Consider the following 13,513-nt stretch of genomic DNA (forward strand, 5'->3'; position numbering starts at 1 on the left):
GAGTGACACTAACTCTTTCAACTCATATCGAGCTGGTTATTATTTAAATTCCCGCGACTTAATACCGTCTGATCTCAAGCGCCTCAAAGTATCGTATGTCCAACTAAAAATCGCCTCTGCAGCACGGCTGCAACAATGTATGAATGTTCCAGCGATACCTCGTTTCAATTATCCCAAATTATAATAATTCGAGCTTCTTATTCCGATTTATTACAATACTCCCCCCTTTCAAAAAGTTTTGGCATTGGATGCCACAACTTTTCCTAAATCATCATATATTCGTCCAAAGTCCATCATCTTACTCTTTCCTTAAACTAACATTCACAAATTTAAGTTTCATAAACGAATTTATCTCACAATTCATAGTTTCTTACTCATTATTTAGACTACTACTATTCTTAAACGACTAAGGTGGTATGTTCTTCGCACAAAATATAAGCAAATTTCAGAACTCTTCCGGTACCTCTTAGCTGTGTTAACAAAATTAAAAGAGCCGGAGGTACCCCCCAAAACAAATAAAATAAACAAAACATAAAAAATGCGCTACAATTATTTAATCAAGCAGTCTGTTCACCCCGTCTAGCATTTTCCCAAAACACCCCACAATCTCCAGCATGGAGTCTTTTCACTTTACGGAATTGCTATTTCACTTTCGCGCACACTTTCCGCTTAGTCCCCTGGTTGCTACGCTTCCTGCCATCCTCTCGTGTCGTTGTTCCCTAAGCCTAACCCTTCGCTTCTGGAATAACCTTTATATTACGTTTACAACATCATCTTATTATTGTTCCGCCTAATCGCGAAATGATTCTCGGGATACTCGAGTTTACACCGCACATGTCACGGGTTCACGACATTTCGCCTCAGATTGCTTTGTTTGGTCATGTGTCGATTTACCATCCACATAGTAAGAGTGTTCCATAAGCTAGCCACTATCGTCAGTCCACATCCAAATACTTCATATAGGTGTAGTCCATTCAATATAACTCCTATACCATATTTTATCATCCGGAAAATAGCGTAAAATCCCATAAGTCCACTCATAAAAAGTCCAATATCCGTAAACCACCCCCATACTTGACGAATCGTATTGTGTGCTAGTTCCTTCATTTCCTCCGGATTGAATATGTTTATTGCGGAAAATCCTTGATCATTCGTTTCCAAACCCGCCACTCGTCTGGCTATAATATTCTCTACAGCTTTCCTTTCTGTGCCAAAATTATGAATTCTCTGGGCATTACTGATTTCTTCCTGGGTATATATACCAAGGGCACCAATAGGTTGGATGGGGAAAAAGTTCAGTTTCGAATTGGTGTCTGGGGATAATTCTATTGGGGCCTTTTTTATAGTCGGGTAAGGGCTTAAACCCATCCATTGGTCATCTATTTTGTAAAGGGGGGGCATAAGGCCATTACAATCCACCTCTTCAGCATATGTCTGTATAATACTAGTGACGGGCGCCATGAATTTTGATTGATTGTTGACCAAAATAGGCAATTCGTTGTAGCACTTCTCAGCTCGTCTCACTATTACTGTGCGAGGGACGCACCGCATAATATACAGGACTTCACCTAACACTCTTCCTACGTATCCTCCATGTTCTTTCACTAGTTGACTCAACATGTTCGGTACCAAAGGGGCCATAAGTAATCGATTTCTCAGTATCTCTCGTTGTAACAGACACCGCCTGTAGACTGTGTCCGTGTATAATTGGTCCAATTTCCTAGTGTACGCCTGTTCCACGTATAAAAATTTACTATTTACGTATGCCATCAAGTCAGCTTTGTGAGGTAGGATATTCATTTTGGGTCGAAGTCGATCTCTTTGGGCCTCTCTCCAAACCAAAATTCTAGAATGTTCTGTTTGGCAAATCTCTATCTGACATATTACCACCTTTTTAATTAATGTTACAGCGAATACTTCAGTACTATCTTCTATGACCAGAATCTGTTCGCTGGTGATTCGATTGGAAACTAAATCAGCTTGACCATGGTAGAGTAAGCTTAGCGCCTCTTCACAAGTAGACAATGGTTCATTTTCCCAGGTTACTTCACCTAAGGTTGTGTCAAAACAGTACCCCTTCAAATATGGGCATGTAACGCCCCCCAAAAGACTTATTTCGTTCTCATCTATTTTCACCCTAGCTTCATAGTCAGAGACCCTTATCTTCACTGACGCAGTTATAATGACGTCCTGCCATGTTTGCCCATTTTCTTGATATGTGGTTCCTTTACAAGTCCCGTCGGTCTTCACCATGCCCCCTATTGTGATAGACGCCGATGTAGTCCCATTCATGTTTATTTCCCCTATCTCTTGGTGATACAGCTTCAGCGTTCTATACCGATGTACGGCCCGACATTCTTCCGCTACTAGTCTATATATATAGTTCGATACACCCCCAGCCACGATCGAACTATGGCTATGCATTCCGCAATGCGTAATTACCCGCGTTATTTCGACACAGCAAGTCCACACGTGACGTAATTTTACCTCGTCCTTCTGTAACACTTGTACCTTGACCTGTTCATTTTTATATGCCGACTCCACCTTCGGACACTCCGCCACGTCCCGAATCGACACCACCGTTATTTCCGTATTTTTGTCCGTACAGTCATACGCTATCAACGCCCGAGCCACTTGACTTTTCACGCACACTACCCAAAAAAAGGCTATTCCATAAGCTAGGATCAGCTTCATCGTCGCTCAATTGATTACCCCTGGATTGTGGTTCCTGTATAAAATTACATTAGTTTCCATACTATATCACATTCTCATATCAACAAATCAGTGAACATAAAATAATTAGAAGAACATGCCACCCTAACTTACACCCTGTGTTCGCCCGTCGTATCGACGACCACCAGGCTTTTCTTTCTTACCCATTTTCTCGTCTAAGCAAAAAAAAAAATTGTTACATATTTTTTTTTTCACTCACCCTTGACATTACCCTACAATAATTCCGGGCCTATCGACATTAAACTTCATTTTTCCCGTCTCAACCCTAAATCGGTATTCCCCCCGTTACTACTTACCGTTATATCTCTATAATTTATCATGTTGACCTTATATATGTCATGCAGCTAACTACTTATCATTTCTTTACACTACCCTGCTCTGCCCAAAATACATCTTCCTCCCCTCTTTCTTTCGGACTCATACTACCATACTAATCACGTTTTCTAACTAATTCTCTCTTTCTCTCCGGGAGTTCCTCACTTCCTAGCATATAGCAACTACTCCCCCTAACGTCTACATCATTATCTTCTGCCCCCTCTTACCATCCACAATTTGAGGTCTCTCTACTACCAATTCGCACTTGCCCCGAGTAACCGGAACGAAAAAAACTATTAATAACTATTAAAAATTAAAAATTAAAACTATTAATAACAAATAACAACCTAGAAGGCAGAAAATGGAGAGACACCAGAAAACAAGCAAAGTTACGTACGATGGAACAAGGATTCCGTCGTTCGATCAGACAGTACGAGCAAAAGATAATGATGAACGTCGTTCTATGCCTCAAAGTCATGCGAAAGGACAACTGCTACGATTTGCTTCTCGCCAGCAGCGAGAAGGGTAAAAGGACAACAAGACCCATAGGATAGACGACGTCGATAATGAGATTTCCCCAAAAGTAAGCCAAATAAATGGGACCCCCCAATATTGAGGAACCCCCCCTTTTGGAGAGGTAGCGAAAGAAAAAGGAGAGAAACAGTAAAAAAAAATTGAGATGCCAAGCCATAGACCCCTAAAAAACGGACTCTATGGCTTACGACTCGGACCGTGGGGGCGTCACACCCCAGTGGTATCTAAACCACTCCGTGCGGGCATATGCAAAACATTAACTTTCATCTTAATCATAAGACAACCGGTTGGGAGGGCGTCTGATCCTAGTGGATCTCCGTAAAACCGGCGCTGGTTCCTCATGTTCAACCTCTTCATCCGTCCCCCCTATTTCCTCCTCCTCAAAAATCATTTCTTCCTCGTCCGAATCCGGCCCCACCCCCCCACCATGGAAGCATTAGGGGGCGAGCCCTTTCTGTTTCCTCTACCTCCTCTACGAGTTCCGTCTCGTCGGAGTCGCTATAAATTTCTCCCTGTCTCTTTAATGTCCGTTCTCTTATCCCCTCCGATATCCTATTAATATAGGGTTTTAACCTATTTACATGAACAATAGAGAGATATGGAAGCATTCTTAACGTCATGCGGTAATAACGTCAAGCGCTAATAACGTTACGACGCATGCGTATTTCCATTTTCAGAATAGCGGGCGGTATTAACGTTACCGCATGCCGTAATTTACGGGTGGATAACGTTGAACGTTATCGTAATTTACGTTGTTTTCTTGCCTTGCGCATTACTATTTTTCCGTTTGTTTTGACAGAAGTAGGTTATGTTATGAAAAAGGGGCCTCTTAATCGACATTGAATCGAATTTTTTATAAGAGCAGAAGAGACTAAATGAGTTCCTCAAGAATAATCTGATAACCAAATGTAAAAGTGTATATCTTCAATTAATGGGTCACATGAAAGGAAAAGTCGAATGAAAATAGAAATTTTCATCCTAGTGTTTAATTCTGAGTACCTATTTCAATCCTATATTTTTGATTAAGAACTATGTAACTTGTTTTCAATAGGAAATAAAAGGGTTCAATTCGAGATTTTTTTATTAAGACTCATAAAAGTAGAAACATCTAGATTGGACATTGGCTTATAGGTTAATGGCAGTAAAGCAGTACACAAATAATTCTACGTTATCTCTACATATCCTCCAGATGATATTCCAATTTTTTCTTAGTAACTATAGTGGCCACTTAAAGGTCCATGTCTTTTTCAAAATCATGAAAGCATCACTGTGAACAGGTATTTTTCAATACAGTTCAATCCACCTCCACAAACAAAAATTCCTGTAGATATGCATCCATATAAACGCACATTATTCACAAAAACAGCATAAAATCAACCCAAAATGCATAACCTATCGACAACAAACTTTGACATTTACCGATCATCTGTTGCTTACGCTAATAACGTAAATTCGTATCTTCCATACGACTAAAATCTGAGCCAGATAGCGCAAGACGTTATTCCATTACCGCATGACGTTATTAACGTACGTTCGCGTTATACGCTTCTTCCATATCTCTCTAATTTGTTCATCTCTTCCCTTACATTTCCGTACTTTACAAGTAACGGGGCCTATTTTTTCGGTTATTCTATATGGACCGATCCAACTCTTTACTAATTTTTGTGATAACCCCCTTTTTGAACTCATATCCCTCACATATACCATGTCTCCTACTTCGAACTGCGGATCCGACGTTCGTTCGTTGAATTTATTCACTCTTGTCGTCTTAGCTTCTTCCGTTTTCAAATACCTCCGTATAAACTCTTCTTAATCTTTCCTTTAATTCCGAAGCGTAATTTTCGTCATAATCGTATCTGACCCTGTCCGATTTTATAAAACTATCAATCGGCAGTACTTGTTCTCTCCCATGAAGGAGGAAGAATGGACTATAACCCGTGGTGGAATGAACATTTCCCCGATATGCCATTAAAACGAATGGTATCCAACTATCCCAATCCCTTTGATCCCTGCTTATGTAATGTGATAACATATCCTTTAATACCCTATGCATCCTCTCGATTTGTCCATTAGAAGTAGGTGCGTAACTCGAAGTTTGAATTTTTCGTATCCCTAAAATGCCGCATACTTCCTTAAATAAACTTGACATAAAATTTGTCCCCCTATCAGTTAATAATTTCTGCGGGGCGCCATGTCGAACGATGACATTTTCCACAAAAGCTCGAGCTATTGTATCCGCCTTCTGATCCGGTACTGGTATTGCCTCTACATACTTCGTAAAGTAATCCTGGAAGGTAAGAATATAACGGTTCCCATTAAAAGATGTTACTAATGGCCCTACAATATCCATCGATGTCAATCCCCAGGGTTCGGTCGTTGAAGTGAACCTTTGCAGTGGCGCTTTCTTCTGGTGAGGCGACGTCTTCCTTCTATTACAAGCATCGCAGCTGGTACAATACTTGATAACGTCCGTCCGCATTTTCGGCCAGTAAAACCTTCGTTTTAAACTGGCGAGAGTCTTCTGTTGGCCAGGATGTCCTGCCATTAGCGAATCGTGAAAATCATGTAGTACTTTTGGTACATACACCCGGGGCACCACTAATTTATCGTTTCCGTCTTCACAAAAATATAGTACCCCATCCCTAGATAGATAATAGGGTTCCGTAGATTCCCCACCAGCCTGTATCGTCTCAATAATTGTCTTGCAGTAGGGATCCTTCTTCTGCGCGCCTTTTAAACTTTCTCTATCCCATTCCGGTTCCATCCCGTCTAAACCCTGTTCGTTAATTTCCACTAAAGATACCAGTGCCGACTCCAATTCGTAAATTACAATTTTAATGTCCAAGTCATGGAATATGAATTTAATCATTTCTAGAACCCTTTCCCAATCTAATTTATCTAGCCCACACCCTATCCTGGGCATGGCTAATACACTATCCCGATTTTTCTCGCAACATGCTCTCAAACTCCTCAAAGCATTCCACATACCCCTATACACCGGTTCATCAAAATAATTAACTTTCGTTACCAAATAATAAATATTCCTTTCTGGCAAATTTAGTTCCGCCGTTTCCCCCACTATTTTTCCTTGCTGACGTAATTTGTCTACTGATCCATATATATTTTTGAACTGCAATGCTATCCCTGCTCCCATAGCTAAATCCTCTGACACACAATGGGCTAGAGCCCATGACTCCGGTGCTGTAAAAATATTTCCCTTTTTCGAACATAATGTAGACATTTCAGGTACTTGATGAACCTTCCTATATTCCTGAAACTCCTCGAACTCCATATCAATAAAGTGGTCTTCCCTATTGTATTTCCTACTCAGTGCGTCGGCGTTCCCGTGAAGCCTCCCTTTTCGATGTATTACGGTAAAGTCATAATCGGCTAGGGACATGGCCCATCTAGCGAGTCTAGATCCTGGATCCTTCAGACTAAGCAACCATTTCAACGGGCGGTGATCCGTCACGACAGTAAATTTCTTCCCATAAAGATAGCACCTAAACGTTTTTACTCCGAAAACAACCCCCAACAATTCCTTTTCTGTTGTCGAATAATTTAACTCGGCTTTCTTAAAACTCCTACTCGCATATGCTATAGGTCGCTCATAACCTTCTCGCACTTGGCTCAATACAGCCCCAACCCCTAGTCCTGACGCGTCCGTAGCCACAATAAAAGGTTGGCTAAAATCCGGATAAACTAAAACTTTATCTGAAGTCAATATCGACTTCAACTTTCTTATTGACTCCAATACTTCCGCAGTTATTTCAAATTTCACCTCTTTCTTTGTTAAATTTGTTAACGGGGTTGCTAAGTCATCTGCATTAGGGATGAACCTTCTATACCAGTTAACTTTTCCCAGGAAAGAACGAACTCCTCTTACATTTTTGGGTATAGGAAAATTTTGTATCGCCTCGATTTTCTCCGGATCCGGAAGCACCCCCTCTTGTGTAATTATATGACCCAAATATTTAACTTCCTTCATCATAAATTTGCACTTTTTTGGTTTGAGTTTAACATTGGCTTCACGAAGTCGATCGAAAACACCCCTTAACTTTTCAATATGATCCTCTTCCCCATCCGAATTAAAAATAATTATGTCGTCCAAATAAACCATGCAAGATTGTCCGGTCAATCCTGCTAATGTCAAATTCATAAAACGTTGAAAGGTCGAGGGCGCGTTCTTCAATCCGAAAGGCATCTTTAGATATTCGAAATGTCCCTGGAAGGTACTGAACCCAGTCAGTGGAATATCTTTCTCCTCCATATCAATCTGGTGATATGCTTCCGCCACATCAATCACCGAAAATAGTGTCTTATTTCCTGCACTATATCCCTGAATTAAGTCCGAGATGTTAGGTAAGGGGTAATATTCTGTTTTCGTCACGCTGTTGAGTCCCCTGTAATCAATACACATTCGTATTTTATCTTCCCCATTAGGCAACCGTTTGGTAATAAGTACCACCGGAGCAGACCATGGACTAAAAGAGGGCCGAATCACCCCCGCCTCCAATAATCTATCAATTTCTTTTCTTAGTACTTCCCGCTGATGATAAGGAATTCTATACGGTGCTTTACAAACAGGTTGCGCTCCAGGTTCCAATGTAATGGAATGTTTCACCTTCGTCGTACTAGTCATTTTTTCATCTTCCTCTAAAAATAAATCCTGATATTCCTGTATCAATTTTTTCAATTTTTCCCGAATATTTCCCTCTAAGTGATCTACACTAAAACCAATTTCGTTCCAATCTCCACGTTCCAGATCAATTCTTCCGATTTCGTAACTTTCCTGACCCCTATCTACGACTTCGCCGGAGACCGCTTTGGCGATCTTTTGTCTTTTCACCAGTCTTACTTCGCTGCGCGATACATTGACAACCCGAATCCATATTTTCTGCGTGTTCTCCATCAAACAATTTGCCACGAGAATATTTTCGTTTCCCAAGGGTATGGACTCACATACCATAACTGCCCCTTCAATATTTCCCACTAACTTAGCCCTTACTAACGCTTCCGAACGGGCAGGTATTGTTACCCCATTCTCTATTAATACATCCGTTTCCCAGTTCCGCTCCTGACCTACGTCGATCATCTGTTCTACCTTATCAATTGATTCTGTCGACTGGCATTCCTCCGTCGCGACCGTCCTTGGCACGCGTTCGCTATTCCTTGATCCCTTCTCCCGTAGGTACCCAATGTGCTTCCCAGCCATTTCCGTATTTCTCGCTCCGTTACTAACATTCCTAATATTTTTATTTGGAAGTATTTTTTCTAAGTCCTGTTCTGGTCTCCTCTTGACTTCTTCACTACGAATTCCTAAATTCTCTTGAATTCCTTCCGCAATTCCTACCACGGAACCAGCTGGCAAGGCCCAACCACCTGTTCCTGTACCGACTGTCCTATCAGTTCCGTCAACGATTCCCTTGTTATTCTGTTCATTTTCCGTTTTACCCTTAGCTCCCACTTGGGCACTAGCATCCTTAAATAATTTCACCTTTGGCTTTATACCCTCGAAATTTTCCGTCTGCGTACCGGACTCCTTAAACTGTGTCCTAATTTCCACATTTTCCTTTGGTTTCCTTAACCGTTCCCCATTTGTGTCACTTTTGACATTATCTTCCGTGTACGACTTATCCTCCAATACAATTTTTCCTGCGTTCCTCTCAAATCCGGTTTTCCTACGAACAACTTCCCTGAAGTTTCCGTTGACTTGAATCGACATCGAGCGAGATGTCGAGCGAGAAGGTTGTTGGAGAGACGATCTGCGGTTGTTGCCGTAGAGGTGTTGTGAAAGCGGTTAAATGCCAAGTATGTGCGAGGGTATTTCACCCGAGTTGCACTACAAAACTTAAACAGGTGAAAATGGTGAGTGATTCGGTCATTGTTTGCTGTGCCGACAATAACAAAGTCGGTGAAGTCGCAAATGACGAAGTTTCGAATGAGAACTCTGATGGAACAAACATCAAACAGTCAACAAGTAAGTTCGAGATAACTGAAAAGACTACCCAAATTGAGCTTATGATGAAGATAATTAGAGAGTTGGAGGATAAAAATATTTTAATGAATGAAAATAATTCATTGTTGAAATACAAAATCTCTGTTATGGAAAAGGAAATCTTATCTCAAGCAGATAAGATAAAACAACTTGAAAAAAATCTAAACAAGGCGCAGGGAGATGACAGGCAAGAGGTGGAAAGATCTACCAGAACAGCAAACAATAAAATCAGAAGTCATCAGAAAGAGGAGGGATTTTTAGTTCAAAATTCAGTAGGTAAAATGCAGCAGCTGGAACATGCGCAACGAAAGAAAATGAATGAAGTCATCGACCTAGGTAAATATGACAAGGTGAAGGAAGGAGTTGACAAATCAAATCCAACCACAAATCGCTTTGCTGATGAGAAATCTGAGGGAAAATCTAACAGCGAGAGTAATGAGAAGTGGATCAACGTGAACAACAAAAGAAAGAGAAAATACAGATCTTTAAGATTTGGAACCTGCGAAGTGAATGATAACGAAAACTCTTTTGTTGGGCAGGAGAGGCAAGCGTGGTTTTTTATTAGCCGTGTAAAGGATCACGTCACCGAACCCATGATAGAGAATTATATCAAGGAAAAAACAAATTTCAAGGATGAGGTGGTGGAAGTTAAAGAGCTAACGTTTGAGAAGAAAAGAAGCAGTCTCAAGAGTTTCCTAGTGAAGGTACCCTTTTCAAAAAAAGATGAAGTTTACGATCCGGAATTTTGGCCTGTGAATATAATCATAAAACGCTTTAACATGCAAGTCTATAAGAAGAATTGTCCTGCAGATAATTTTTTATAGGGAACCAACAGCATTTCGAGAAAAGCAAAGTAACATCAAAGAATTTGAAACATAACATTAAAAGAACTTACGAAGTAATACATCAAAATCTACAATCAATAGGAAACAGTGTTGATACCCTCCAACACTTCCTTTCAACTCAACCCGATTGTAAGGCAGTCTGTGTAACGGAACATTGGAAAAGTGAAGATGAGTTGATAAATAAGTTAAATGATTACAATCTTGTATCGTTCGTTTGCAGACCGAAAGGTAAGCACGGTGGAACAGCCATCTATATTCATCAAGACGTTAACAGCAAAAGGAGAAGAAAATTGGAAGATCTCTCGATAATTGGACAAATAGAGTGTGCAGCAGCTGAAATGTGTTTGGGTGGCAAAAGTTTCATTCTCCTATCAGTGTACAGACCTTGCAGTGCGACCAGTGATTTTGATGTGTTCATTGCTCAACTAGAAAAAGTGCTAAGAGTGGCTGTAAGTGAGAACAAGTATGTGATACTGGCTGGGGATTTCAACGTGGATCTGTTGATGAACACAACGAGAAGGTCGGATTTCCTAACCTTAATGAATCTTTTTCAAATATTTCCCTCAATTCTTGAACCAACAAGGATTACGGAGCGCACCAGGAGTTGCCTGGATAATATATTTGTTAATTTTGATGTTCAATCTGAAGTACTCAGGACAGCTGTTTCGGATCACTTTGGGCAAAAAATAGGTTTCTCTGTGATGGAAAACCATATTAAAAATATAACTTATCGTAGAATATACACTGATGATGCTATAGAAATGCTACGGAGTGATCTTTTGCAGGTGAACTGGGATACAGTATTCTTAACAGAGGAATCAGAAGTTGACTTGCAATGGAATAATTTTGTCAATATTTTCTTGCGTTTGTTCGAAAAATGTTTTCCTTTGAAAGCATTTAGAAATATGAAGAGAAAAACTATTAATTATTATAACAACGATTCTGTTCGACAAAGTAAGGCTCGATTAGATATTTTACTAACTCTGAAATCTTGTGATAGTTCCTTTAATAATGCATACAAACAGGAAAAAATTAATTATGATAAACTTCTTAAAGCGGCTAGAGCCGATTATTACAATGAGAAAATTCAACTCTCAGATAATAAAAGTAAATCAATGTGGTCTATCTGCAATGATATAATAGGTAAAAAAACTAGAACCGAATCTTTTGTTAACGAAGATCCCAAATATGTTGCTGAGGAATATAATAAATTTCTCATAAAAAAGGTTCCAAACTTGATGAACGTTTTGAATCATGTGCCTTTCTCATGCAAATTGCCTATGACCTCAATAGCCATGAATCTGGAACCAACAACTCCTAATGAAATAGAACAAATAATTTCAACCAAAATTAAAAACAAAAACTGTTGTGGTGATGATGGAATCCCTGTTAATATAATGAAAAAATGTGTCCATGAGATAAAAGTAGTCATTTCACAAATAATTAATAACTCATTAAAACATGGAATATTTCCTAATCATTTGAAATTAGCATTAATAAAGCCTATATACAAAAAAGGAGACATAGATTCTTTTGAGAGTTATAGACCAATAAGTATTTTGTCCAGTTTCTCAAAAATTTTTGAGCATGTTATGTGTAATAGAGTATTGAAGTTCTTGAACGATTGTAAGGTCTTTAACGCTTCCCAGCATGGTTTTTTGGAGGGACGTTCAGTTCAGACCGCGTTGTATCAATTTACCGAGAGGGTACTGAAGATAATTGAGGAAGATAAGCTTGGTCTCGGTCTGTTTATAGATCTGGCGAGCGCATATGATTGCTTATTCAGGCCGTTCTTATTGGAGAAGCTGGAAAGATTGGGAGTCAGGGGCAATGCGAAGAAGTGGATTGCCTCTTATCTTTCTGGACGATTACAACGGGTCTCTATCGTTAGAAATGGCAGAGAAGTTAGATCTGACATAGTTCAGTCAGATTATGGGGTTCCTCAGGGCAGTGTCCTGGGGCCACTTTTATTTTTAATTTTCCTGATTGATATTTGTGATTTGAATGAGGAGATCCTGAACTGGTTAACCTCATTTGTTGATGACACTAACGTGATAGTTAGTGGTGTAGATTTTGAGGACATAGAATCTAAATTGGAATTTATATTTCAACAAATAAAAATGTGGTTTGAAAAGAACAAGCTAGTAATGAATCACAGTAAGACATCAGCTGTTTTGTTCAGCACTAGCAGATCGAATAAAGCTAGACAAGGTGGTCTTTGCGTCGATGGAAATGAGGTGGAAATTAAGGATGCTGTCAAGTTTCTGGGTGTATTTCTGGATGGGCATCTGAGGTGGTCTTATCAAATAGATCACTTGGAGTCAAAGCTCTGCAGGGTTGGATATGGTCTCAGGACTCTTTCAGAGTATTTGAGTGTTCAGAACTTGAAAATAGTATATTTCGCGAATTTTGAATCCTTGCTTCGCTATGGCGTCATTTTTTGGGGATCATGCTGTGAAGTAGAAAGACTGTTTATTGTGCAAAAAAGGATTATAAGATATATGTTCAAAATGAAATTTAATCAGTCATGCAGAGGGGTATTTAGAAAAAACAGATTGCTTACAGTATATGGTATATATTTAGTGGAGTGCTTAATTTTCTTTTTCAAAAATAGGGAGATTTTCTCAGCCCACACGACTAGAAGTCACTACCCTATAAGATCGTTAAATTTACATTATCCCATACATAGATTATCGTTAACCGAAAAGCATCCCTCTTATATGTGTATTAAGATTTTTAATAGATTACCTGATGATATGAAGAGATTGAATAATTTCAAACTGTTCAAGGAAAAAGTGAGAGATTTTGTAATAGAATTGGAACCATATTCTTTGTCTGATTTTTTGGTTTAACTATGCGCATGACACTTGACACTGTTTCTCTTATGTATCTATGCTGTATGGTTACATACTATGAAATAAAGAGGATATTGTATTGTATTGTATTGAATCGTTCCGGTAAATCCCTTACTATCTTCATCTTCCGCACATAATTCGCTTTCTATATCCTTTTTATTCAAAAATTCGAATCTCCTACCCCACATCATAACGGACGGCTCCCCCTCATAACTAACAAGTGCCTCATTTGC

At 39.5% G+C, this 13,513-nt stretch overlaps 1 protein-coding gene across 1 annotated transcript; it reads left to right on the plus strand.

The window, feature by feature from the left end:
* The first annotated feature begins 9,315 nt into the window (after positions 1-9,315).
* LOC123317708 lies at positions 9,316-13,277 on the plus strand. The gene is made up of 5 exons (XM_044904316.1): positions 9,316-9,393; positions 9,442-10,241; positions 10,646-10,874; positions 12,075-12,790; positions 13,169-13,277. Exons 1-5 carry the CDS (start codon positions 9,316-9,318, stop codon positions 13,275-13,277), a joined length of 1,932 nt encoding a protein of 643 aa, XP_044760251.1.
* Positions 13,278-13,513: the final 236 nt, after the last annotated feature.

Source organism: Coccinella septempunctata, chromosome 7 (genome assembly GCF_907165205.1).
Source record: "Coccinella septempunctata chromosome 7, icCocSept1.1, whole genome shotgun sequence".
Classification (NCBI taxonomy): Eukaryota; Metazoa; Arthropoda; class Insecta; order Coleoptera; family Coccinellidae; genus Coccinella; species Coccinella septempunctata.

What these genes read in the sequence shown, in the direction of transcription:
- LOC123317708 (XM_044904316.1), top strand. Translation starts at nt 9,316, where the DNA reads ATGTCGAGCGAGAAGGTTGTTGGAGAGACGATCTGCGGTTGTTGCCGT. An exon ending in GTGGAAGTTAAAGAGCTAAC is followed by an intron (nt 10,242 to 10,645) that starts GTTTGAGAAGAA and finishes GTTCGTTTGCAG; the next exon opens with ACCGAAAGGTAAGCACGGTG. An exon ending in AAAAAGTGCTAAGAGTGGCT is followed by an intron (nt 10,875 to 12,074) that starts GTAAGTGAGAAC and finishes AACGCTTCCCAG; the next exon opens with CATGGTTTTTTGGAGGGACG.